We start from the raw sequence: 26,685 nt of genomic DNA on the forward strand, positions 1-26,685 counted from the left end.
ATTTTGCTACCAAGTGCACCAAAGAGAGTGAAACTAAGCAAAATGGACAGTGTGCATATTTAGAAAAAAAAAAATATATCTCTGGAGGATTTGCTAAACCCTGCAGCAGCAGTGTCCTCTCTAGGAAACACCTATCTGGGGAACAACAGGGACCCATAAAACCCATTGGACCTGCGGATTCCCAAGCAGTTGCTGTCACCAACCTACTGCCCTCACTGCAGCAGTGGCACCTTGTTTGCTGTGCCCAAATTTTACTGCCTTGGCTGCAGGGAAAGAGTAACTGAGTACTATGAGAGCTTTTACTAAGATTAATGGCAAACAAGAGCTAGCTACTGTGAGCAAATCCCAGCTGTGGCTTGGTGCTACTATGCACAACAGGAACTGCTTTTTTATTCACACTACGTGCTCACGGGAAGCCATGCTAGTGCTCCTGATTAAACACCAGAAATTTCATTTAATGTTTCATAGGGGACTTTTTTTTTCTTTTTTTTTTTTTTAGAATAAACAGTGTTAAGAGACCTTTGCTTGTGGGAAAATGAACTCTGAAGTGATTAGGTGCTCATCTTACGAAAGACGGGGATAGGAGGGGATGAACCCTAGATCCTAAAACTAATATTAATAGGATGGTCTTTAAGAATAGCTAGGATGGCTGATCCAGCGGTGGGTGTAGAGACTGGGAGAAGAGGGGAAGGGTCAGCATGTTTTTCTCACCTGGGGGAAGCAATTTGTTAGTCCTAAGGCGCTGTGCTATGACGTCCTCTTGCAAGCCTGGGAGGCACCGAGCAGAGTCTGGCTGGCTGCTCCAGCCCCTTGCTAAGGAGCTCGGAGTTTTTCACCTGAGGTGGTGCAGTATGTGAAAGGCTAGTGTCTGGCTTGGTCTTGGTTTGGAGGCTCCTGGTGGCTCTTGGCTTTGAGGCTGGATGAGGACCAGACCAAAAGAAGGAAGCTTTGTGCTTCCCCTAATTCAAGATGAGCATAAGCTGCACAGGTAGGGCATGTGCTGATGCTTCTAAGGCAAACAGACAAATGGTGCTATGGACTTGTAACACGAACTATGTTTGTTATAAGCCTGTTACAGAAGCTCATTGCCTCAGAGCAATGGCGGCTGGACTCCTAACAGTAATAATGAAGTGTAAGAAAACCTGTACTGTCGACACTGCTTGTACTAGCAAAGATGTTAGTGACTAAATAGAAATTCATGGACTGCTTGTTTAATTGTACACATTTATTTCAGACTAAACCTGTTTGTGTAGTAACTTTTCTGATACTCTGTAAATGAACCAGAGAGGAATTGGAACCAGAAAAAGTCAGCTTTGTTGTTTTAGTGTGTTTTACTGGGGACCAATGTACCTGCTTGTGTGCTTGTATGGAAATGCTGATAAGCCGTGAGAATATGATTTTATGGTGGAAAGTCTGTTTTTAATAAGTGGCTTGCATGACTGATCTGACACTAAATAAAATAGTTAATCTAGAAATGCTTACATCTGTTATTTGCTGACAGCTAATGTTCAGCGTAGAATAAGGGACGGTAGTCATCATTATAGTGAGATGAAATTATGTGTCTCATCAGTTCCTAGCACAGTTGTAAATTAATTCCAACTTGGCATAACATTTCAACTTCTCATCCCTCAAAAGCTTAGCAGTTGGATTTAAAAAAACATAAGATTAAATCTGTTACAAGTGGTGTAACACAGAACAAGAGGGCTGGAAGGACCTTTGTTAGGTCTATCCCTGTGCCCCAGGGAGGGTTGTGTGAGGTAGAAGCTCATTTTATCTGTTCTTAAAGACCTCCAGCAATGAAGCACTGCAACCTCCTTGAGCAATCTCCCTAACTGTTTTGCTACTCTTGTGACCACAAAGTGTTCTATAAAGTTCTGAGTCATTTTGTTGCAGTTAGCAGCTTGACTATCATGGAAACCTGTTTTCTGCAACCATTTATTATGAATCCAAAGGCTACTAAAATTTTGGATTGCATCTAAATAACAAAGGACTAATGCTTGCAACTGCTCAGATGCACTCCCTTGGAGTGCTGTCCAGTGAGCATGACAGCTTGAATTAGTAACACCAATGTGCTAGCCTTAATGCTGTGTGATTGAAACCCGAATTAAAGGCAGTGCTCAGACAGTAATCTTGAGCCACTCAGGGAATCTTATTCAGGATGGTATTTTGTTGTCCTGCACTCTGAGCTCATAACATGCCTAGGAGCTGGATCTGTGTTGCAAAGCAGGTGAGCAGACCCAAGCAGAGAGCTCAGGAAATGCTTTCTGTGAGGCATGAGAGCACAGCCAAATCAGCCTTGGCCAGCCTTAGCAAGATGTTTCTGACAACTGAGGAGTTGATCCTCTAATAGCTTCACAGATGCCGCCTGTAACAAAACAAAACAACAACAAAAAAAATTTTCAAGGATCCTTACGTAGTCATATTGGCTTGACTCACCAAAAGAGAAATTCACTTTAGAAAAGACGTTTCTGGATAATGTGCTGATTTGGGGGCACTTTAAGCCAGATGCCCAAGCAAGGGTATTGTGACACCTCTTCCTGTGGGGATCAACTGTGAAACATGCGCAAGCATCTCCTGTCATGTTCTGTCATCATTTGCGCCTGTTTTCTCCCTGCTAGAGGCACAGTTCCTGGGAAGATGGACTCCACAGTTATCAGTCCACACCTGTACTCTGAGTCACCAGCACACCTCAGTGAGGACTGGAAAAGGCGGAATGCATCACAAAGCTTAACTTCTGGACTAGGACTTCAGATGTCCCTACAGAGCATTTCATCTTTAGCATGCATTTTATTAACTGCTCACATCTTCACGTCTCCCATCAGAAAATGGGTTTAGATTGGGATTAAACATCACAATTTTTTTTAGTAATTCTAATTGGGGTACTTAAGCATTTTCCAACAATCTGAAGTAGCTTCTGTACCTATCTCTACTTTGTACTAATCACCAACTTTGCAATATGGTGAGATGTTAGACTCCCCACAAGGGTGTGCTGTATCTTAGAGGCACAGTTCCTCTTCTGTGCAAGAGAAGAGGGCTGCAACTCTGCTCTGAAGTCAAATGCTACAGAGCTCTCCTGCCTTCCTATAGGCTTAAAAAGAGACAAAAGCAAAGAGGTATTTTCTTCCTTTGCTTGTTTAATAAATACATGTCAAAACAAATGTTCTAGAATGTAACCCTAATACACATTTTTTGCAAGATGCTATGTACCCATGTGTTTAGGATGAACTTAATTTTGATGGTTAAGAAACCATTTCTTAAACACATTAGAAGACAAGTAATATTAAGAGAAAACTAACAAAGTTCTTCCACAGCAATCATGGGGTCATTAAAAATATGTATATAACAGTTATGAGAAAATCCTGTCTGTATCTTTTTCAAGATACTTTAATTTAGCAGAAATCTGAGTCTGAGTTGTTCTGGGAAGCTGAAATCTTCCTAGGCTACATCAAGATTTTAAATAAAGATACTGCGGTTTGTTCTTAAGTATATGGAGACTGACAGTATTAGATCACCATGCAGTTGAAGATGCTAGATAATCAGACATAACTCCCCCCAAACTAGCCAAATACTACATCCAACTGCACAAATATCGAAAAAGATGCATCATGAGTCTGTTGGAGTTCATGTTTTAATTTATTCTGCAATTGCATTCAAAATATAAACACAAATCTCTTAAGCACTGAACACAGTCCGTTAAAACCACTGTTAAGACAGATTGATTTTGACTTTCTGAACATAGGCACAACTTGACTGGTTTCAATAGAACCATGGCTCTTTTTTCAGCAATGAACATTGTAGGTTTATTAATCACCAGTTCACACCGTCAAATAGTTCTGGTTATTTATGATTACTGAAGGAATTACACACTGTCATCACATTTTGGTCTATTAAAAGCATTATAAATTAATCAAATGTGAGATCAAGGCTTGTGCTGTTCCCAGAGTATCTGTTTGAGGTACTGTTCCACCTCCTAGCAGGCTGTGGTAGAGTACAAAACAAGCAGCACAATTACACACAAGGTTCAATGATGAAGGTTTTCAATGACAAACAAAAGCTAAACATGAAAATCATCTTGTCATTAGCCATCCTTCCCATCCACACAGGACCTATTTAAAGTGCCAAACTTTAAATAAACTTTTATATTGCCTAAACCCCTGAAAAGAATATTTATTTTTCCCCCCAGTTACTAGTCATATAAAAATAATTGATGCATTTATAAATATACATGCTATTTCTCCAGCAGAAACTGGTATCTTGGGCACCTCATTCAGAAGCTACTTTCAGATGACACTGTCCTGTTCTAGTTTAGCTGAAACGCTAAACTGAAGTAATGAATGTAGCCTGTGAACCTTCCCAACAAAAATATTGGCTAACCTCACAGACGTGCACAAACTCTGCTGTTGTGAAGAAGACAGCAATCTACACAAAATAATTTACTTTGTCTCAAACTACCTCCTAACAAGCCAAGTAACATGTTCCCGCACTTTTGTCCCCTCAGTTCTCTTCCTATTTGTACCACCTTGCTCCATCTAGACCATCCATTACCTTTGGAGGAAAGCAATGCAGTGACGGGGAAAGAAGTTCTGATCTGATCAGTACTTGATTTTGTGGCTTTCTTCATTCTGAATGTACTCCGGATAAAGAACCGCTCTGCTGCATGATATAACACTCCTCTCAATCCCTAGCTATATAAAAAGCAATGAAGTTTTGATTTTAAACAAATACAATACCATCTGAAATTGGACACCTTTCTTAGAGTTCAGAATAATCAGTGTAGGACTACCACCTATGCATTGCTTCAGCAGCGTAATCAGCATACTTTGTCAATTGTTGTGCTCCTAAACTAGAAAATCTTTTACAAGAATGGGAATCCCCAAAATAAATCCTTAAGGTTTGCTAGCACCTTCCATGATTTTTCCTTACATGAAAACTGAAGAATTGTTTTATGCTGACATAAAAACATCTAGTGCCCGTCTTTGCCTCTGTAATCTCTATTCTGTTACTAACTTTAATGTTCAGACTCATCAGCAGAAGCAATAGACTACTTGTGTTAAAACATATGAAGCCAGCTTAATCATTGCTAAAAGAACAAATTATAATGTACCACAATGCAAAATAGAAGGCCTGCTTTGCTTTCAGATATTTGCCCTTAGTCATAAAATCTTTCCACCCCTAGGACTGTTACTGAAAACTACTCTGTCAATAAAAAGGAAACCTGCATGGAGAAAATGTATATAAAAAACACTTTCATACTTAAAATGTCATTGATTTTCTTCTGTTTAAACACAAGCCTTCTTTCTTTGGCTGCTCTGTGCTTCATCAGCCTATCTTCACTGAAAGTGTAAAAAGCCATTTCACTTAACACAAATAAGGCTTGATACTCTCGAGATGCTAGAGCCCTTATAATGGGTATTTACAACAAGGACCTTGTGATCTTTTCTGCAGTGTCCATTGCTCTGCAAACATCCTCTCGTAAGAGTCTTGAGCTCCTTTTGACCTGCTTCTCTAACACTGAAGTGGCCCTGTGAAGGTTTAATCTGTGCTCTTTATGGAGCAATGGAGTATTTTGCTCTATATACATCTGTATCAAAACCCTTCAAATCAGCCCAGAAGCATTAAAAAAAGAAGACATCAATAAGCAGAGATTAGCGACTATCCATGTAGTCTATGCAAGGCTTCCTCTATTATCATAGAATCATTTAAGTTGGAGAAGACCCTTAAGATTATTAAGCCCAACCATCCACCTAACACCACCAAGTCCACCGCTAAACCATGTCCTTTAGTGCCAGGTCCACACATTTCCTAAATACCTCCAGGGAGTGTGACTCCACCACTTCCCTCCTGGGCAGCCTGTTCCAATCCCTAACCACCTTTTCCATGAAGTTGTTCTTCTTAACGTCCAATCCAAACCTCCCCTGGGACAACTTGAGGCCGTTGCTTTGTGTCCTTGGATTGTATGTATACAACTGATCCCACAATATTATGGCTCTAAGGTACTTTCCCAAACTACTGTGCAGCTGCACTTGCACTGGTAAAGCACAGTGATAATTACAATCACCTGAGCAAATGGTTCATACTAACATTAAATTGTCAATGTAACGTTTTAAAGAGAATGGGGGTTCCTAGCAGCACAGAGAGTAGGCTTTTGAAAGCCCCTTCTGTATAGCCATCAGCATCACTGTGTGACTAAATATCCTTAAAAATTTGATCCTCCACTATCCAGTGGCTCTGAGCAACTCTACAGCTTGTGCTTTGACCTTCAGTTCCTCGTGTTTTAAGATGCTCATTTCGTTTATTGCAAAAATCAACAGAAAGCTTTAGTGCAGTGCAGCCTGTACTCTTGTGGTTAAACCAATGCCTATGTCTGAAGCAAGTTAGTGGTACTGTCTGTACTTCTAGTAACTCCAGGTTTTTCAGTTTAGGAAGACAAAAATTAAGCTAGAGAACACAATTACATGCAAATTCAAGTAAAAAATCATTTAGGAGTGCAGAGTATTACAGAGGATCCACTGGATGTTTGCTATTTTGACAATTATTTGCATGATTAAAAGCCCACTATAAACTACGGAAAGACACCTGATGACTTAAATGAGCTTTGGATCAGCTGTAAGGACATTTCTTTATCTATGCACTGAGACTGTTACTTACAACAGTTATCAAGCTACAGTTACAATATCAAAGAAATGCCAATAATGAATACTTATTTTGCTAACATGAGCAAATAACTTTCTTATGAACAGTACTGTTTAAAAATTTAGCTATGGACCACCTCAATAGTAAATCAAAGCAAATTTCTAAAACAGAAATTAAAGATGCACCTGTACAAACTACATAAACCAAAAATTTAAAGTAAATATAAATATATATATATATTACAAAATTACATCTCCAGTGAGATGCTGCCTGTACAGCAACCTGCACCCACAAAATCCTGAGTACTCTACTCTCAATACTGTTGGTGAGAGCAGAGTTTGTAATGCATTTTTCAAGCCCACACTTTTTTGTTTAGATTCAGACTACTCCTCACACAGTTGCAGTGTGCTGAGCAGGAAACAAAATCTTGTGCTGTGAATTAGGAATGTATGCTAAGTATCACATCAAACTTGTCTGGATCCTTCTACATAAAGGTTCAGGAACCATTCAGGAACAATGTAACCTCTGAACTCACTACCTAACCTATGCTAAGCTAAACAATGTAATTTGATTGCAAGAAACACGTGGGCTTCTGAGTCACTTTTTGCCTATGTTTTCAGTGCCTTTTTGAGGTCAGAGTAGAAATTGGCCAGAGTACTAGCCATGGCAGTATCTACTGCAGATTGTGGCAGCATCCCTCGCAGTTCGGTCTGAATGTAACCCGTCAAAAGACTGTGGCTAGGATAGTCTTTAAGAGGAACGCAGAACCAACCGCAAGGGTGATTGAATCCACGGACAAAATCAGGTCTCACTTCTCCATAGTCAAGGCTAATACCTGTCAAGGAAAACAAACAAGAAAAGGAAAATGAATTTCAGAGATAAAAAGTAAAAGTTTCTACCTGGGGAATTTAGTAGTAGTGACAGGCACACTTTAAGCTTTTGGATACTTACATACCTGAAAGCTGCCTGCTCGTCATCCACACTCCTTCACAAACAAGCAGAGCGTAACAAGCAGAAACTGACAGTAAAGACGTTCCTCCCATTTACTAGGAAGCTTTTTACTTTGCTCAGTTTGCTGTATAAGCTGAGACAAACCACACTATTTGTCTCTACCACTCCTGTTCTACAGTTGGCGTAAGTGAATTCTGTCACACATGAATGGCTAATGGGCAAAGCAGTAACTTGTATACTTCTTTAAATCTGTAAAATCTCTAAAATCCCTCTGAAATACTCATTGGAGACCATTTTATATCATTTTTGAATGTTTACTACAGAACTGTACTTAATTTGAATCAAATCTTAAGCCCAGCAGGTGGTGCAAAATAAGAATTGAGCAAAGGTAAGTGGTGCCTTACCACATGTTAGAAGACCATCTTCATAGCTTGTGGTGTAAGAGAAATCAACAAACTCCCTTGGTGCTATGATATTCCAGAGCTGGCCAGCAGTGGTGTAACGCATCACACAGCAGTTCTTGTTGAGTGACAGAATGAGGAGAGTAACAAAACAAAAGTATCTTAGTATAATGAATACAGGGATATTTAAGCTGGTAAGCAGCTAGCCTTTTCCAAAAGGTGGCACTATCTTTCAAGTACAGGCTGTCCAGAAAAACTTCAATGAGATCTGAATGGAGGTGTCATTTTTGGTCTAAAGGTTGGAAGTCCTTAAGAACTTGTAGTCTGCAACTGAGCACTGCAGAGGCTGAGGGTATCTGGCTCCTTTAAACCATCCTGATTAAAACAATAGAACTGTAAGTCATGTCTGGGAACTGAAGGCCACGTGCCTTTTACATGCCCTTCCCACTACCTACGAAGTCTGAAAAGATCATGAATAAATTGCAAGAGGCTGCTCTCAGTACTAAGATCCTCTGCCAAGGACTTTTAATCCACCAAGTGAACAAAAAAGAATGCAAACAAGTCTTCCAAAAAGCCTTTCTTATGAGACACTTAAGTTTGTGTAAATACTAAGGAGCAATTAGCAAAAACACATTATCATATAAATCCTCTTTTGCTCTGGCTTTTCAGGAGAATGCATCCATGTTTAAGCCAGATGCCTACATCATACTGGACGTCCCCAGTAACCAAAACAAGGCTAACAACTTCTGCATAATCAATTTCAAAAGTATCTCTCTTTATCAAGTCTTGCCTTCCAGTATGAATTATTTTGGCTCTCAGCACAAAGCCCTGCCACACAGCTAAGACAATGTTTTAGGAAGAGGTTGTAGTTTCTGCAGAAGTACAAGTGGATTATTAATACCCACAACTTTATTTGTTGTGGAATAGATGAAAGTGAGGGGTATGTAAAGCCTCTAGTGTGTAGAACATTACACTGTAACTCTTCTACATGTGAATTGTACCACAGCTCCCATATCTCAGTTGCAACCTTTTAGGTTTTACTCCTCTATTTTTTTCATTCGTGAAAAGTTGAACATCAAGCTTTAGAAGAGGGCTGTGCAGCCAGAAAGCATCTTCTGAAGTTACCCCCAGCATGTACTCATACTGGCCATGCAAATAAACACGCACTCAAGAAAACACGTGTAAAAATATCAGTACTTATTGGAACTACTGCTTTTCTGTGACGTTAGATTCATGTATGTGCCTACACACATTTCCTTTAAAAATCTATATGCAAGTCTTCACCTCTTCAAACGTTTCCATGACGTCCATCGTGGTCATTAAGCTGTCCCAGTCCAGTCTATAAGGTCCAGGGCGAATATGATCCACAATTCTGTTAGTAACATCTTCCACCACTCCTTGAGCTTTGTAGCTAGAGAAACATAAGTTTACATTTAAAAGTCAGAAATTCTTATTCAGTATTCCATTAGTTTGCAACAGTACACTGACTATAACACCTTGGTATCTGGAATTATAGTCAGTGGATAATTGTATCAGAAAGACAGTACAGAAGAAGATCCCTGTGTGTATCTATTCTTTTATGCAATAGGGATCGTTCTGGGAAGCTTTGTCCTTATGCTGCAATCTGTATTTCTTAAATTGCAAACACCTTCCTCAGATAAAAATCATCATGTTTATTTCTCTAACAACTTGTTATTTTGCTGCTCTTGCAGGGGGAGCAAAGGAGTCCACCAGGGATGAGTAAAACTAAAAGCAAATAGAAAAGAGAGCAGGTATACAACGAGAAAAACAGTCACAGTCCTCATCAAGTAGAAGTAACAGTAGTAGAACCAAGCTAACAAGAAACTACATTACGCTTTGGTGGCCTATTAGAGTACCAAATAATTTGGTGTAAGACTTTACAGAACATTCATTATGTTAAGTAGATACCAGAAATTTTGATTACTTGAATTACTGGGTCTCGTTCTCCTAAGGAAGGAAAATTGATAATAACCGTTATTTTCAAAACACTTCTTATTCATTAAGCTGTTCTTATTAATAGTAGGTAACCAGTCACACAACCCATTCATTTATTCTCTTGCACATTTCACCCCTTTTCACTCATAGTTAGCTGGCTGTGGCCAACCTCAGTGTATACCAAGAACGCCAGTGCCTGGTGGGTGTTTGGAGATTTCAGTGTCCTTTTTTAAATTGGGTGTGTTTGCAATCCTGGAGTCAGCTGCACATAGCAACTGGCTTTGTTGGCATTGGTTTAAGTCACACAACTTGGTGTTCATGCTAGGATGCTGGTGGCCCAGTATAGAGTCAGTAGACTCGTGGTACCTGGAGTCGTCAGCTCTAGCAGATTTAACAGGACATACAGTACCCAGAGCGTATCAGTCCTTCAGGTACTTTCAAACACTACCTTTACGCAGCACTCTTCCTTTCTTCGAACTGCTGCTTTCTAATAACTATTTCTCAATTTAAACCTATCGCTAACTACAGAACCCAGCAACAGAAACTCACGTGGGAATGGTCTTTATGTCACACATCTTTCCCACAACTACATGCTTGATGTTTTATACTACCAGTTGCATAGCCACTAAGAGTGTGCAAACACTAACTGGCTCGTCACTCAGTAATGCTGCAGACCTACTGAACCTGTATGTGATGTATATTTCTAAGACGTCTGGACTTATGTTGTTGCCCACATCAGCCAGTGGGAGTTTTGTGGTGTCTGGACACCATGAAAGCACAAATCATCGAAGCATAACAGCCCAAATAAATGATACAGGCCTTTACATGACAACAAGGCACACCAGATGACCCACTTTGCTTCTCCTGTGAAGAATCTGTGTAGTTTATCCACAACCTTCATTTCTGAACTCTATAAAGCACATCTGTGGAACCTTAAAAATTGATCTAGTCTGCAGGCAAACTTACAGGTATCCACTGAATTCCTCTGATGGTTTACGCCACACCGTTGCATCTTTCTGGAATAAAATGGAAGATATGATGTTACTTGTCACTTACATACCATTCTAAGATGTCAAGAAAATGCCTCCGTTTCTCCAATGAAAAGCAAAATACTCTATCATTAACTGTGGCTCACCCCAAAGTGCTCTCTTGCATATTTTTCCGCAGAAAAGCAGACATCTTTCAGACATCTTTGCTGGTAATCCTCCATTCTTTCAAAAAAGTCAATTACCTTTCTCTGTGTCAAGTACTAGAAGTCTGAGCAGATAAACAGCTTTGCAGGCCAAGCCAGTTTACTAGGAATAATATAGAGTAATGGAAAGACATATTAGATACAGCTTTTCAATTAAAGGCAACCGGAAAGCCATTATCCAGACACTAATTGGAGAGAAAGACCATACAATCTCTGCCCCCACTCCTGTAACACATGACCAAACAGATGTGTGCAGGAAGTGCTGACAGTGGCAGACAAGTAAGCTTAAGTTACTCTTCTCTCCTACATGCCTGACTAGAAACATCTTGCAAGCAGTGGTCTATTCGTTTTAGCATAAGCCAGGTAAAATAAGTAAAATGGTAACTTCTGATTATTATCTAACTATCAAATGGGACGTATGTACAAGATCTCTGGAATTCATCATTAAAGAGAATACTACTTACTTTTTGTTTGGAATCATGACTGACTACATAAGCTCTAAGGACTAAATGTCCTAAAGAACAGTAGTGTAAGTACTGCATCCAGAAGTACAAGGACAGTGGGATTGAGTGTACCCTCAGCAAGCTTGCTGATGACACCAAGCTGAGTGGTGCAGTCGACACACTGGAGGAAAGAAAGGGATGTCATCCGGAGGGACCTGGACAGGCTGAGACATGGGCCTGTGCGAATCTCATGAAATTCAACAAGGCCATGTACAAGGCCCTGCACCTGGGCCGGGGCAGTCCCAAGCACAAACACAGGCTGGGTGGAGAATGGATTGAGAGCAGTCCTGAGGTGAAGGACATGGGGGTGTTAGAGGACGAGAAGCTCAACATGAGCCAGCAATGTGCGCTGGCAGCCCAGAAAGCCAACCAGATCCGAGGCTGCACCAAAAGCAGCGTGGTCAGCTTGGTGATGGAGATGATTCTCCCCCGTTGCTCTGCTCTCATGAGACCCCACCTGGAGCACTGTGTTCAGCTCTGGCACACCCAGCACATGAAGGACATGGATGTATTAGAACAAGTCCAGAGGAGGGCCACGAGGATGATCAGAGTCATATGAACAGAAGCTGATAAAGTTTGAATTGTTCAGCCTGGAGAAGGCCCTGGGAAAAACTTAGTGGCCTTCCAGTACCTAACTGGGCATGTAGCAATAGAACAAGGGGTAATGGTTTTAACCTAGAAGAGGGTAGATTTTGATTAGATATAAGGAAGAAATTCTTTATTCTGAGAGTGGTGAGAACAAGTTGCCCAGAGAAGCTGTGGAACCCCCATTCCTGGAACTGCTCATTGTCAGGCTGGAGGGTCTCTGGGCCATCTGATATAATGGAAGGTGTCCCTGCCCATAGCAGGAGGGTTGGACTAGACATCTTTAAAGTTTTTTCCAACCCAAACCATTCTATGATAGTCTTAGATGGTCTGTTCCTCCTTTTCAAGACTCCGGATTTATTAATTTTCTGAAAACTCAACTTACATTTAGAACATTTGACCCTACCTTATTTATGTCTATTCACAAAGAAAGAATACTGTAACCACTAGCAGCATTGTTATAAGAAGGCAAAGATGCAAATTTCCTCCGGTAGTCCTACCACACTGCCAAACCGTGATGTCAAAATACATTTCTACCTCCTGTGCAGGACAGGGGTAAAAAGTATTCCAACAGCCTAGAGCTGATGCACCAGCAAAGTCTATTTAGCTTGATGAAGCAGAACTCCAAAAAGCCAAGCAGCTCAACAGAAGGGTATGACAAACTGCTTGGGGAAAGCAGGAGCTGCATTCTCTTCAAGTGGGGAAAACTTCTGATAAAGCGGAGGCTCTGATACAGTCACAGCTTGAAGGCAATGAAAACATATGAAGCAACATGAGGGAAGGAACAGACAGTGATCTCACATTTTATGAGGAAGACATTTGAAAGCTGAAGCATGTGTTCCTGAAGATTTTTTTCAAACGTAAATGATTCTATGATTATAAACAAAAAGAGATTCCAAAAGCCAGCAGAGCCTAGCTACAGGCTGTGGCTGATTAATTAGAAAGTACAAGTGAGCATATCGCAGCACTGCTGGTGTTAGCAGTATTTTAAATTTTCATAGACTCATAGAATCATTAAGGTTGGAAAAGACCTTCAAGATCATCTGGTCCAAGCATCCCCTACCACCAATGTCACCCACTAAACCATGTCCCTAAGCACCACGTCCAACCTCTCCTTGAATGCCTCCAGGGACACCACTTCCCTGGGCAACTTGTTCCAATGCCTGACTGCTCACTCTGAAAAGAAATGTCTCCTCATTTCCAATCTGAACCACCCCTGGTGCAACTTGAGGCCATTCCCTCTAGCCCTATCACTAGTTACCTGTGAGAAGAGGCCAACCCCCAGCTCCCCACACCTTCCTTTTGCTTCAAGAAAAGCCCCAACCCCACACAGGTAGGACTGTGCAGGACTTCCACAACAACGGGCACAAGGCATGACACAGTATGTCAGGGAGAACTCCTTCTGCCATCCAAAGCTGCCCTGTCCTAGAAGGTTCATTGCACGGGGCCTCTCAGAGGAAAGCCCTGCGAGAATTGCCAGATGCTTCACACCCACGTTACACTACGTAATACCCTTTTTTTGTTGTTGTTACCATGGGTGACCGACAGCCCGCACGCACGTTCAGCCCACTCACCGTTTTCTTGGCGACCCGCCACTCGCTGTCCGCGATGGCGTGGTACTGGACAAGGGTGTTCCGCAGCTTCGTGGCCAGGGGCGCCGAGCTGGGCAGCAGCTCCATCTCCTTCCCCCTCGGAACCGCACACACACTCGCACACACACAGACGTCGCCACTGGGGCCCGGAGCCGCTCCCGGGGTCACAGAGACCGACGCCAGGTCCCGCCGCCCAACTCTCACAGCCGGCCGCCGCGCTCCGCCCGCCCAACGGCCGCTCAAAGGCCGCCCAACGGCCGACGGCGGCAGCCAATGGCAGCGCGGCCGGCTTGCCGCCGCAGCCAATGGCGAAGCTGCCCGCCCTCTGGAGAGCGCGCGCGGCGGGCGGGCTGCGGGGCGGGGCGGGACGGAACGGTGGCGTGTCGTCACGAGCTGGCGGCCGCAGGGCGCTTGCCCGTTGGCTGTCGCGGAGAGGGAGGGCGCTCTGATTGGCCGCGGGGAGCGGGGTTTTCCGTCAGGCTCCTGCCCGTCAGCGCATGTGGGGGCGAGGCCTGTGGCCGCCCGGCCCCTCTACAACCTGCTGACAGGGCTGGGGGCGGGGCCTCCCTCACAGGGCGGTCCCTGACACCTCAGACCGCTGGGGTTGGTGTTTGTAGCTTCGGGCTACCTATGGGAAGAAATGACGCTTTTTTTCTGTGAAAATGACGATTTTTGAATAAAACCGTATTTATAGAATCACTGAATCATCAGGGTTGGAAAAGACCTCCAAGGCCATCTGGTCCAGCCATCCCCTACCACCAATGTCACCCACCAAACCATGTCCCTAAGCACCACATCCAACCTCTCCTTGAACACCCCTAGGGACTGTGACTCCACCACCTCCGTTGGCAACCCATCCCAATGCCTGACTGCTCTCTCTGAAAAGAAATGTCTTCTAATTTCCAACCTGAACCTCCCCTGGTGCAGCTTGAGGCCATTCCCTCTAGTCCTATCACTGGTTATCTGTGAGAAGTGGCCAACCCCCAGCTCCCCACACCTTCCCTTCAGGTAGTTGTAGAGCGCAATGAGGTCTCCCCTGAGCCTCCTCTTCTCCAGACTAAACAACCCCAGCTCCCTCAGCCTCTCCTCACAAGACTTGTGTTCCAGATCCCTCACCAGTTTTGTTGCCCATCTCTGGACATGCTCCAGGGCCTCGACATCCTTCTTGTAGTGAGGGGCCCAAAGCTGAACACAGTACTCGAGGTGCAGCCTCACCAAAGCTGAGTACAGGGGTACGATGTGGTGGTTTTACCGTGCTAGGCAGCTGAACTCCACCACAACCACTCTCTCACTCCCCCTCCTTAGAAGAGGAGGGGAGAAAGTAAAGGAAAGAACAACTCACGGGTTGAGACAAGGATAATTTAATTAAAGGGAAAAATAATTATTAAGGAAAGATTATTATTAATTAGACAATTTAACTAAAGGGAAAATAGGGAAAGGGGAAAGGTGAGGGGAAAGGGGAAAGGCGAGGGGAAAGGGGAAAAAACAAACAAACAAAAAAACCACACAAGTAAAGGCTGTGTGGAAGTCGAGAGGAAAGAAATTACTCTCTACTTCCCACAACTGTGTGATGCTTGACCACGTCCTTGAAGCAGGGCCTCAACACACATAGTCAGGAGGACAAACGTTTTCACGAGAGCCCACCCCTCCCCTCTTCTTCCTTTTTCCGCCTTTTATTGCTGAGTGTGACATCATATGGTATGGAATATCCCTTTGGTTGGTTTAGATCAGCTGCCCTGGTGATGTTCCTTTCTCAATTTTTGCCCACCCCCTAGGAGGGTTAGAGAGAGTCCTGATGCTGTGCCAGCACTGCTCAGCAGCAGACACAATACTGGTTTGATACCATTGCTGTTCTAGCTACAAATGCAGAGCACAGCACTGTATGGGCTGCTGCAGGGAAAGTTAACATGCCAGCTAGACCCAGTACAGATGATCACCTCCCTGGTCCTGCTGGCTACACAGGGTCCTGCTGGCCCCAACACCGACCCCAGGGGAACACCACTGGTGACCGGTCGCCAGCTGGACTTCACTCCATTCACCACGACTCTCTGGGCCCAGCCGTCCAGCCAGTTTTTAACCCAGCAAAGAGTGTACCTGTCCAAGCCATGGGCTGCCAGCTTCTCCAGGAGAATAGCGTGGGAGACCGTGTCAAAGGCCTTGCTGAAGTCTAGGTAGACTACATCAACAGCCTTTCCCTCATCCACCAGGCAAGTCACCCGGTCATAGAACAAGATGAGGTTGGTCAGGCAGGACTTGCCTTTCATGAACCCATGCTGACTGGGCCTGATGCCCCAGTTGTCCAACATATGCTGTGTGATTGCATTCAAGATGATCTGTTCCATCACCTTTCCTGGCACCAAGGTCAGGCTGACAGGCCGAGTCCTCACATTAGCAAGTCTCCAGTTATCTGGGATCTCTCTAGATGACCAAGACCAATGATAGATGATGGAAAGCAGACCAGCAATCACATCCACCAACTCCCTCAGCACCCTCAGGTGCATGCCATTGGGTCCCATAGATTTGAGAGTGTCTAGCTTGCCTAAATAACCTCTAACCTCTTCAACCAGGGGGAAGTCTTCCTCTCTCCAGGTTTTCTCTCTTGTTTCCAGGCTTGGGAGTGCTTGGGGACTAGCCTTAGCAGTGAAGACTGAAGCAAAGAAGGCATTCAGTAACTTTGCCTTCTCTATATCCGTCATCACCAAGGCACCCACCTCATGTAGCAGCAAACCCACATTTTCTGTAGTCTTGCTTTTGCTGCTGATGTATTTGAAGAAGCCCTTCTTGTTAGCCTTGATGTCTCTTGCTAAATTTAATTCCACAGGGCCTTGGCCTTCCTCCACGCATCTCTGCATTCTCTGACAATGTTCCTATATTCCACCCAAGTGGTCTGTCCCTTCTTGCACATCATCTATGCTTTCTTTTTCTGTTTACATTTTCCCAAGAGCCCTTTACCCATCTGTTCTAGTTAGATTCTGGGGGCTGAAGCTGGTTGGTTCAGCTCAGCAAGGATCAGACAAGAACTATATATATATATATATATAAAGCAAATGAGCTATTCGGGGATGTCAAATACACTCACACACACACTCACACTTGAGCAGCAACAGAAAGACAAAGAATTTATTACTGAGTTAGCTTGTTAACATACTGACCTCAGAGTAGCGACAAGCACTGTGCTTTTCCCAGTCATTGATGTTGTGGATACTTAGCCAGGTCATGGTGGGCATCCCATCAGTGTGGTAGGTATCAACGTCTTGCAGGCATCCCTGTGAAGGCAATGTTGACCTCAGTTGATGTTCCTGCCTCACCGATGCAGAGCAACTTGCCCTGTTTATAGGTTTTGCCCCTGCATGCTCCCAAACGTGAGGCAGCACACAATTGATGTCCCCAGCCTCAGGGGAGCACTTGGCAGTGCTCCCCTGTGATCAAGCACAGCTGTGTGGCCAGTGTGTCCTGTGTGGATGGCAGCATTTCTCATGCCGGATGACTTGCAGCCTGGTGCCATATTGCTGAACAAGCAATATGTATCATTGCAAGGTCAAAGTTTTGCCTTGCTAGTCTTACAACAATACCTGTTTCACATCGCACAACCTAACAGTTTTTATCCCTAACACACCATCCACGCAGGTCTCCTGCACCCCTTGTTCGACTTTCTCATAGGGATGCACCAATCCTGAGCATGGAGGACATGAAAATACCTCTGTCCCCCAACCTGAAAACAACCTGAAAAATCAAATTTCTCCTGAAAAATGCACAGCCCCATGAAGCTGATCAGTTGTCCTAGGATAGCTGATAATTCATCCTAGAAATAATACTTTATGGAGAAGTATGAGACTAACTACTGCCATTTAATTTCAGTTAAACTGTGCCTAGCAATGGACTTGACTGCTGAAGGTGTTCCTCTGTGAAATGCACATAACTCATAGTAAGAAGGATGTTGTGGGTTGTTTCCAAATAAAGGAAAATGCACACATCTAGCCTTCACATCTTGGAGGTGCATTGAAGGTAAAAAAATAGATGCAGTTTGCCAAACATTATGGACCAAATTCTGCTTTTGTAGCAAAGGGTGTGGAGCCACTAATATTTAATGTGCACACTCCTATCTGACACTCAGTGGGCTGCTTCCAAACCAAACCAGGGCTGAAGTACTTTACCAGATCAAACCTGAATGTCAACTGCTGGTGGACAAAGAGCAGTAGGCACATGGTTGCCTCATTAAAGTTAACCAATGTATTTTTTTTAAATGTAAATGTCTCCAGACAGACTAGCAGACTAGTGCCCTTTTCAGAAGAAAGCTAATGGGCTGCCCTTACTAACAGATTTGAAAAAGTAGATTTTTTTTTTCTGTAATTTTCTGCTTAATTAGGATCTTTCTGCTATGTGCAAGCATTGACTAAGACTTGCACAATTACACATGTAATTCACATACAGAATTCACATACAGGAGTCTGGAGATAATAGGGTCTGGCATGCTGTCTTCCTCTGGGTACCTGCATTCCCTTTGACTGGTGAGTAGGCAAAGCAGTTATACAAAATTCTGAGGAGGAAAATGTAACTAAATAGTAATATTGCTTTACACTTTTGGGGTGGGGGAGTGGGGAGGGGAAGGGAGAGGGGAGAGAGGGAAGCAGTACTTTCTTACCAAACTACTAAACTCCTTATTTTCTGGTGAATAAACTACAATATATCAGTGCAGGGTACCAAAAGTGCTCCCAATGACTACTACCAAAGTAGTGTAATATATTCACTCTGAGCCCAAGTCTTTTTTCGTGGTCATGCAGTTATGAGAAGTAACTGCAATGCCCATGCCAATACATGTTTTGTTGTACAATTCTATCTGAGACATCATTGGTTATTTGTTTTGTTTTGTTTTGTTTTGTGCTCAGATACTTCTGTAGGGTATTAAAGAGTATTATGTTGATTGATCAATTCATGTGTTCCTAGACAAGTGCTCAGTTTGCTCATGAACATCGTGTTTTCCATTATTCTCATCTGGCTGCTCAGTTTTCCTGAGCTGGATATTGTGCTCAGTGTTACTAGAGCATTAGAGGTGAATTTACAAATACTTATTAGTGCAAAGTGTTCTCATTAATTTCAGGCAATGGAAGGTATTTAAAACTGCAAGCATGGTTCAGAACCTCGTGGATTTTTTCCGACATTCTGCTATTAAGTGTGAAAAGCAGAAAACATTCCACATCTGTCAGAGTTCTGCAGTTTTGGGGCCTTTGCACAGCCACCAACTTTCATGGTAAGACTCAAAACTTTTTAGGCCCCAACCTTCAGCCTTGTGCAAAACACATAGGTTCTTTAGCCCTTTGAAACTCCTCTTTGCTGCAGATACATAGAATCATGGAATGACAATATGGCAGGAGGGCTGAGGTTGGCGTGGACCTATGGAGGCCATCTGGTCCAAGGCCCTGTCCAAGCAGAGACGCACAGAGCAGGTTGCCCAGGACCATGTCCAGATGCCTTTGGAATATATCCTAGGAGTGAGACTCCACAACCTCTCTGGCAACCTGTGTCAGTGCTCCATCACCAGCACAACAAAGAATTAGTTCCTGATGTTTAGAGGGAATAGTTTGTGTCTACATCTAACTACAACACATTTTGTTTTTCTTGAACCAAACTACTAATCCAAAATGTCATGGACCCAAAAGTTTCTCTCTAAATAACAGACCAGAAGAATGGTGTTGCCCTGAGCCTCTGCTGATGTTTTTAGTCAGACTAGCATAGCATTTCATCTCACAGGAACACTGATGTCCAACTCATTTGGAACATCAGCCAGAGAAATGTAGACTCCTAAGAGTTTATGTTAAAAACATACACAAATGTTATCCAAGCACTAAATGTCACACAAGCCACTAAATGCAATTGACCAGAGGTCTGTGTTAGGAGGCTCTCTCTAATCCAGTATGGAGAAAAGTTGGTGGTTTTTCTTTTTGTTTGTTTGGTTTGGTTTGGTTTGGCTTTTTTTTTTTTATTATTTTTTTTTCCCATAGAATCTTTGGAAGTATGAAGAAAACAAAGAACTTGTTTTTGCTATTAGGCACATCAGTCAGTGGAGCTGTTCTGAATGGCTTGCCAGATAATGATTCCTGCAATATTATTAAAAAAATAAGCCTCAACAAAAGACCTCTATCGAAAACCTCTAATACTCTTCACATATGACCTTCAAACAGTTATTTTAATTCTTCTTTGTCTGGACTCAGGTAAGTGCACTACGTACTGCTTTTCCGTCAGAGCGCAATGGAAAGCAAGAATTTGTATATTTTATGCTGGACCACATTTAGCTGTAAAAGTGGAATTTCATGGGTTTTTTTTTGTTTGTTTGTTTGTTTTGCTTAATATCAGCTGTATTAAATCAGCTGTGTTAAGTTAGCTGTCTTGACCATTACTTGTAAATGCAAAACCGAAAAGGCTAACACTGAGCTCTTAGCACTCACGTATATTCACAAATGCAACTTCGCAGGTGGGCAGAAGCCTAGCTAGAAGTCTTCCTTGTTTCACTGGTATAGTACTGATAGCATTTGTCTCTGCTCTAGAGTGAGCCAGACTGGAACTTGTCTCACTTCTTACATTATCACTTTAAAGTGTGTGTAGTTGAATAAGAAATATGAACCCATTAAAACAGTCACCGACTTAGCCAAACTTGAGTCAAAGGCAAGTTTCTGGAAGACAGAATGGCCCATCACCTCCACGGTAAGATCTGGGCTATTAGACAAAATATCTATTTTGTTGGATCAAATTGTCTGAGAAACCCATTGAATTTATGGTCCATGCAGTTGCAAGTCGCAATGCTGTAGGGTGGGGGAGTGGTGGTGGAGCGCAGCTTAGACCAAATAATATTAAAAAAAAAAAAAAAAAAGAAAAAAGCTCTCTTCACAAAACATCAGTTGTAACTTTTTTTTAAAAAATGTGTTTTGTGGTTAAGCCACAAGATGGCAGGAAAGCAAAATAAATATTTTGTTGCTGAGGCAGCTGCACTTGAAAGAACTCTCTGAAAACAAGTACAACAGAGAAAAGGGCTAATTTTCCTTATTAAATTGTAGCTAAAGCCTTATAAAATTTTGGAACCTGTTAGATATTCCTTTAATTAACCTGATCTAACTGTGACTTGTGCTAAACTGTAGTATAGTAACTTTTTCTTACTTGCCATTTGTGGGTCAGGACAAATACTGCCTATTATTTTGCTATGCACAGCAAGTAAACAAGCTAGACCTGGTTATTTCCTTTTTGCATCCCACTGGAATATGGCTTGTATGAAAATGAACTGCAGAATAAAGTGTCTTTGTACCTGGAAGAAGAACCATGATTTTCCTGAATTATTTGTTTTATATATTTTATTAGTGTACACTCTACCTCTGCCCTTGGAAAAAAACCAACCTTCACATTATTCTCAAAGTTGACAGTAAAACCAGTTAGGACATTCAAATGCTGACTCCGTTCAGAAGATATCCTGAGCTGAAGAATAAAAGGTAGAAGTATCATGCAATCATCTTTTTTTCTTCATCTGCTTGCATCATCTAATATTAAGGAACTGATGTAGTCTTTTCTACAAGATTTCAAATGAATGAGTTCTGTTCCTTTCCTGCCTAGTCCTTTTAGTGCAATCTGAACAGATTGGTTTTTATCCCATCTCCACTTTCAAAAGCAATGGTCACACTTCATCATTAGAGTGGTGTAGTGTACACACATTGTGTAGCAATAGCATCAGTAATAGTGATAGCAAATCTTGAATCATTAGGGTGGTAATGGCTTTCAGGTTCATAAAGTCCAACCACTAACCTAACCTACCAAGTTACTAAACCATGTGCCACCTCCACACACCTCTTGAATACCTTCAGGGATGGGGACTTCACCACTTCCCTAGGCAGCCCATTCCAAGGCTTGACCAGCCTCTCCATGAAGGAATCCTTCCTAATAGCCAATGTAAACCTCTTCTGGAGCAACTTGAGGCCTCACATCCTATCACTTGTCACCTCAGAAGAGACCAACATCCTCCTTGCTGCCACCTCATGTAGATGTAGAGAGCAATGAGGCCTCCTCTTCTCCATACGAAGCAACCCCAGTTCCCTCAGCCACTCTTCCTAAGTCTTGTTCTCTAGTCCCTTCACCAGCTTTGTTGGTCTTCTCTGCACACACTCAAGCACCTCGATGTCCTTCTTGTAATGAGGGACCCAAAGCTAATTACAGTACTCAAGGTGCAGTCTTACCAGTGCCAAGTACAGATGGACAATCACTTCCCTAGTCCTGCTGGCCACACTATTTCTGATGCAGGCCAGGATGCCATTGGCTTTCTTGGCCATCTGTGCATACAGCTGGCTCATGTTCAGGTGTATAGCATATGTATAAGTGAAGTCTTACAATCAGTCATCAATTGTTTGAATAGTCCTGGCCCACAAATCCTTCAAAATCCTACATAGTGCTGACTGTAACCCAGAGAAGACCGTCTGGCACAGCAGTTACTAATGTTCAGGGATTCTTGAGCTTTCTCCCAAGTGCATCAAACTGATGAAAAGATCCAAATCCAATGACACACATGGTTTTAATCTTTCTTGCCCTATCTCTTGATACAGTTGCCACTCCACCATTTATTGCATTAGGGGTCCTCCAAGCTCTACCTGTTCTGAAATGCCAGATAGCTTTCTGAATTTGATAAAAATATTTTTCCCCTCAAGAGACCACCCAGTCATGTCATATGAGTGAACCAGGAAGCCCCTTATTATAAAGTCTAAATAAATAGAATTTCTTATCTCCAAAATGTTTTGAGGATATTTCAGGTAGGCTTCAATTATATATTCAAGGGTTATCTTTAGCATTGTCTCTTCTTCTCCTTTGTGTCTTTAATCTACTCTTTGTTGCTGGCTTCCCAGCTCTTTGCCTTCTAACAGGAACACCTTTTATATCTAGGACAGACGGCCTTGGTAATATGCCAATGGCAAAGAGACTTCTCTACTGAGCCTGTCAAGAAGTGCACCATTCTGCAGGTGCAATGGCTGTGTCTTGGCCACGGAACAAAAGCACAGATAATGTGCTGAAGAAATTTATTGCACACAGGAAATGAGTAGTGGTTTGTGGGTTCACAGCCTAATTACGTAATCACGGTCAGTCTGTGCATACTTAGTTGCCCTGGTAATAAAAGGATAAAAGCATAACTGAAAAAAAAAGATCTTCACTATTATCATTAACACAAATTTTGGAATGCAACACACTTGTTTGTAAGAACTACTGGTCCCACATTTTCTTGTTATATAAATAATATAATAGAAAGAAAATACCAGTTCAGAGCTCTACCTAAAGCGGTTTTGTTACCTTCCAGTCTCAGGCTGCTATTCTAAGAAAATCTCTTAATTTAAAGCAGTCACTTCATTGTGTTTTCTGCGAATTGCCCATGATTATAGTGATGTGTGTGAATAATATCAGCAAGGAGTAACTTCTGGATATGTTTCTGTTCTAAGTCATTATCTCTGCCATGTTGAGGAATTCCTAATTTGGTTTAGGTAGAAGTTTGATAATTAAGAGCAGAACTGACTTCTTTATGTTAATCTCAAAATCCACCAGGACTGAAGCAAGTGTTCCTTGAAAAGAAAGACATATTACTCAAGTCCCAATCAGGAAATACAATTCAGATTTAGAAAAGTAAAATTTTTATCAGAGCAATATGAAAAACACAAATAGAAAGCTGAGGTTATGTTTCTTCGAAGGGCAGATGTTGAACCAAAGACAGGATTCTGCACTAAAATATTAAGATGCTTTGTTGATAGAATTTGCCTAGGAGAACTCACAGCAACAATTAACCCTCCTTGTTTATAAAGCTAATTCTTTTTTCTAGAAATGTGTTAAGCTGAAAGTTTTCATAATATACCTTTCCTAGAAATTTGTTACACTGAAAGCTTCTTGGGACTATCCATCAATTTCCAACTTTTGGATTATTTTGGAACCCATTTTGTTATGATTTTTGCAATTATGTTGTTAAAATCTTAGTCTCTGCCATATTTCCTTTTTTCCCCCACTACCCCAAGGCAGAGAACAGGTTTAAAGGAGTCAGTTTTTGCAGCAGTGCAGTCCCAGAGTCTAATATACATTTACTTGTAGTGGTCTTATAGCAGTAGCCATGCTCACTCTCTGCCCATTCATGCTACCTACAATTTGAGCTGCAGTAGGTTTAAGGAAATCATGGGTCAGGCAATAAAGAGAAACAGTAATGGCTGACAATAGCAGAACTGGAAGCCCTGTTCCCGCTACATTTACTTCTACAATGGTTGTACCCTTTTACAAGGAAGTTTGAATATATTGTTTTTGCAGATGCTTTTATGATTTTAACTTTGTTTGTGTGCAGGGCTAATATCATCATAAAGATTATATGAACATATGTTTATATGGTTACTGTCAAGAAAAACACAAGTTCTTGTGACTCCTATGATTTCCAGGCTAAACTGAAATGCTTGTTTTCAGCAATTTCTTTCTGTGTAGTATATGTTCTGAAAATTTTAATTCTCTTACATTTCCACAAATGGATTATTAGCTGGATTTTTTTCCCTAGAGTTTTTAGTCATAATTTGTCAGTGTGTCTGTAGCTTTCATTCTGTCATTTTTCTCCTTTAAGCAAGAACACTCCCTATGTCTTATTTTTTCTTACAAATATAGCCACCTTATCTTATTTATAAAATGGAAAATACTTACAGTACATGCAGGCTAAGAACTTAGAGCTTTACGATTTTAAAGCATGTATGGTATCTTTTCAGTTAAGTAGGATACATTTATCTTGGGTGTCTGAGCTATTTCCTTTGTGAAAATGTCATTCGCAGTTGAAAATAAGTAAACCTTTTTGACTAATGAATTGAACATGATGTAATTGTTTTAACACACATTCTGTCTTAATCAGCTAATGATATGGACACAATAAATGCCTCAGTTTTCTCAGTCTGTCCAAAACAGACTTGACATCATGGATTTTATCTTCATCCTGGTTATATTTTACATATGCAACATTGGAAGTATTAAGTAAGTAAACTAATAGAGCAACATAGTGCTGCTTCAGACTTCCAGGTGGATACAAGAAACCTAAACCATTTTTTCAGATAAGATAATGGCAGGAGACTAAAACTGATTATCTTAAAAGCCTCCTTCAGTTCTATGACTTGTTTTCTTAGCTTTGGTGCAACCCTGTGGTATAGTACAAACAAATAGTTCTTTGTCTAAGGGTGTCAGGGAGGCATGGCTTGTCTTTTCAGATGATTAGTATTAAAATATATCTCGGGGTTCAATATTTTAGGAGAATAACAGCATGTGGGAAGAAATTCAGAACATATTCTGAAATTTACTCAAGACAACTATGTTGTTGGTTTTTTTGGTGTCTTTTCCTTTTTTTTTTTTAATATGGGGAGAGTCCTTGAGGCAGCCTCAGATGAGATAAAAATGTCTAGCAGAACATTTTTAGGAAATGATTCATTTCCAGAAGGAAAAGCACCTCTTTTCTCAGATGGGATCCTGAAAGATCACTTCAGGGGGGAGGGAACGGAAGGCACAGGGACAGGACACAGACTAAAACTCAACAAGTGGCTAGAGCACTCTGCTAAGATATAGGCAAGAAAGTATGAGGAAAATCTGTGCAAATTACCGGGTTTCCATAGAGGCAAAAAGCAAGGTTATTGCTCAAGGAAAAGCATGTATGTAAGCAACAAGAAGTAGGAGGTAATTCAACGATTTGTGTAGTATCGTTCAGACAATTAAAAGGTTCCAATTCTTCCGTAACAAAGGCAGTATGATAGAGGTTGGGGAGTGTCTGTGTACAGCCCAGAAATCATAAAACCTCAAGTGGCTTCACTCACATTGATTTTCTGTGTGTACAGCAAGGTAGAAATTGAATAAGGCTCTACTCAGAGTGTAAGGAGTTTTAATATATTTGAAGGATGCTATGACACATACTTTCATGCACTTCTCCAGAAGTAAGAGGCTCAAACTCTATCAAGAGAGCAACATTCTTCAAAGGAACAGTACTTTAAAACACAAGATATGCTGGAAGGCCAAAGTGGTCTCTTCTTTCCCAAAGAGGTCTGGGAAATTAACTGTGTATTAGTGGGAATTTTCCATAGTTAATCCCTCTGCTCTGTTTCTGTGCCAGAAAAATGTTGGACAGATAGTCTAGAGAAGAGCATTTTGCATTAGTTTGCTTCTCATTTAATTCTTCTTATAGCAAGAAGATGTAGGTGGATCCATTGACTTGTAGTATACTATACATATGACGTGGATACATATACTATATGTAGTAAATCTTGTCATTGGCCCAGTGGTCAAGCAATATATACCTTAGTAGCTTCATCTTTATACATCAGAGAATTTTAAAACTTGTCTACACAAATTTCTGTACGTGCACATTTTAAGTGTTTAAGTGTTTCATACTCTTGTACTTTTTCTCTCCTTGAATATTCCATCTTCTATATTTGAATAGTACTGGGATACTTTGGAACAGTAATTTTATGTGTTTACTACCACCTAGCACAGCTTTTGGGTGGTGTTAAATAGTTTAAAATAATAGCTGTGTTTTAAATTGTCTGTAGTTATAGCTGTGAAGTGATTGCTAAGTAGACAGGATAGTCGTAACGCTTGTGTTTTTAGCTCATGTGAACAATAGCACAGTTCAAGGTTCTAAACAAGCAGACAATCAAAACATCTTTCCCAGGAACCAACAGCAAAAATATTTCTTGTTAAAATGTGTAACTTGTCACAAGTCTTAGAAAGCCATTACAAAGAAAGTATATGTTATCTGTACCTAGGCAATTTTAACTTTTGTAAACAAGTAAGTTAAAATTAATCAACAGCATGCCAAAAGCCTCTGCTGAAGTGTGACTGAATTCTTGTTCTGTTTTCTA

General features: G+C 41.5%; 1 protein-coding gene across 2 annotated transcripts; it reads right to left on the minus strand.

Annotated features, from left to right (window-relative positions):
- Positions 1 to 3,614: 3,614 nt before the first annotated feature.
- On the minus strand, positions 3,615 to 14,334 carry STARD4 (StAR related lipid transfer domain containing 4). Of its 2 annotated transcripts, none has more exons than XM_083816322.1 (5): positions 13,796 to 14,334; positions 10,908 to 10,957; positions 9,270 to 9,396; positions 7,989 to 8,103; positions 3,615 to 7,468 (listed from the first exon to the last, which is right to left on the minus strand). In XM_083816322.1, the coding sequence occupies exons 1-5, from the start codon at positions 13,898 to 13,900 to the stop codon at positions 7,242 to 7,244; spliced, it is 624 nt and encodes a 207-aa protein (XP_083672448.1). In that variant the 5' UTR covers positions 13,901 to 14,334; the 3' UTR covers positions 3,615 to 7,241. The 2 variants fall into 2 exon arrangements, with proteins under 2 accessions (XP_083672448.1, XP_083672447.1); XM_083816321.1 differs by lacking the exon at positions 13,796 to 14,334 and adding an exon at positions 11,077 to 13,772.
- Positions 14,335 to 26,685: the final 12,351 nt, after the last annotated feature.

Source organism: Anser anser (genome assembly GCF_964211835.1).
Source record: "Anser anser genome assembly, chromosome: Z".
Lineage (NCBI taxonomy): Eukaryota > Metazoa > Chordata > Aves > Anseriformes > Anatidae > Anser > Anser anser.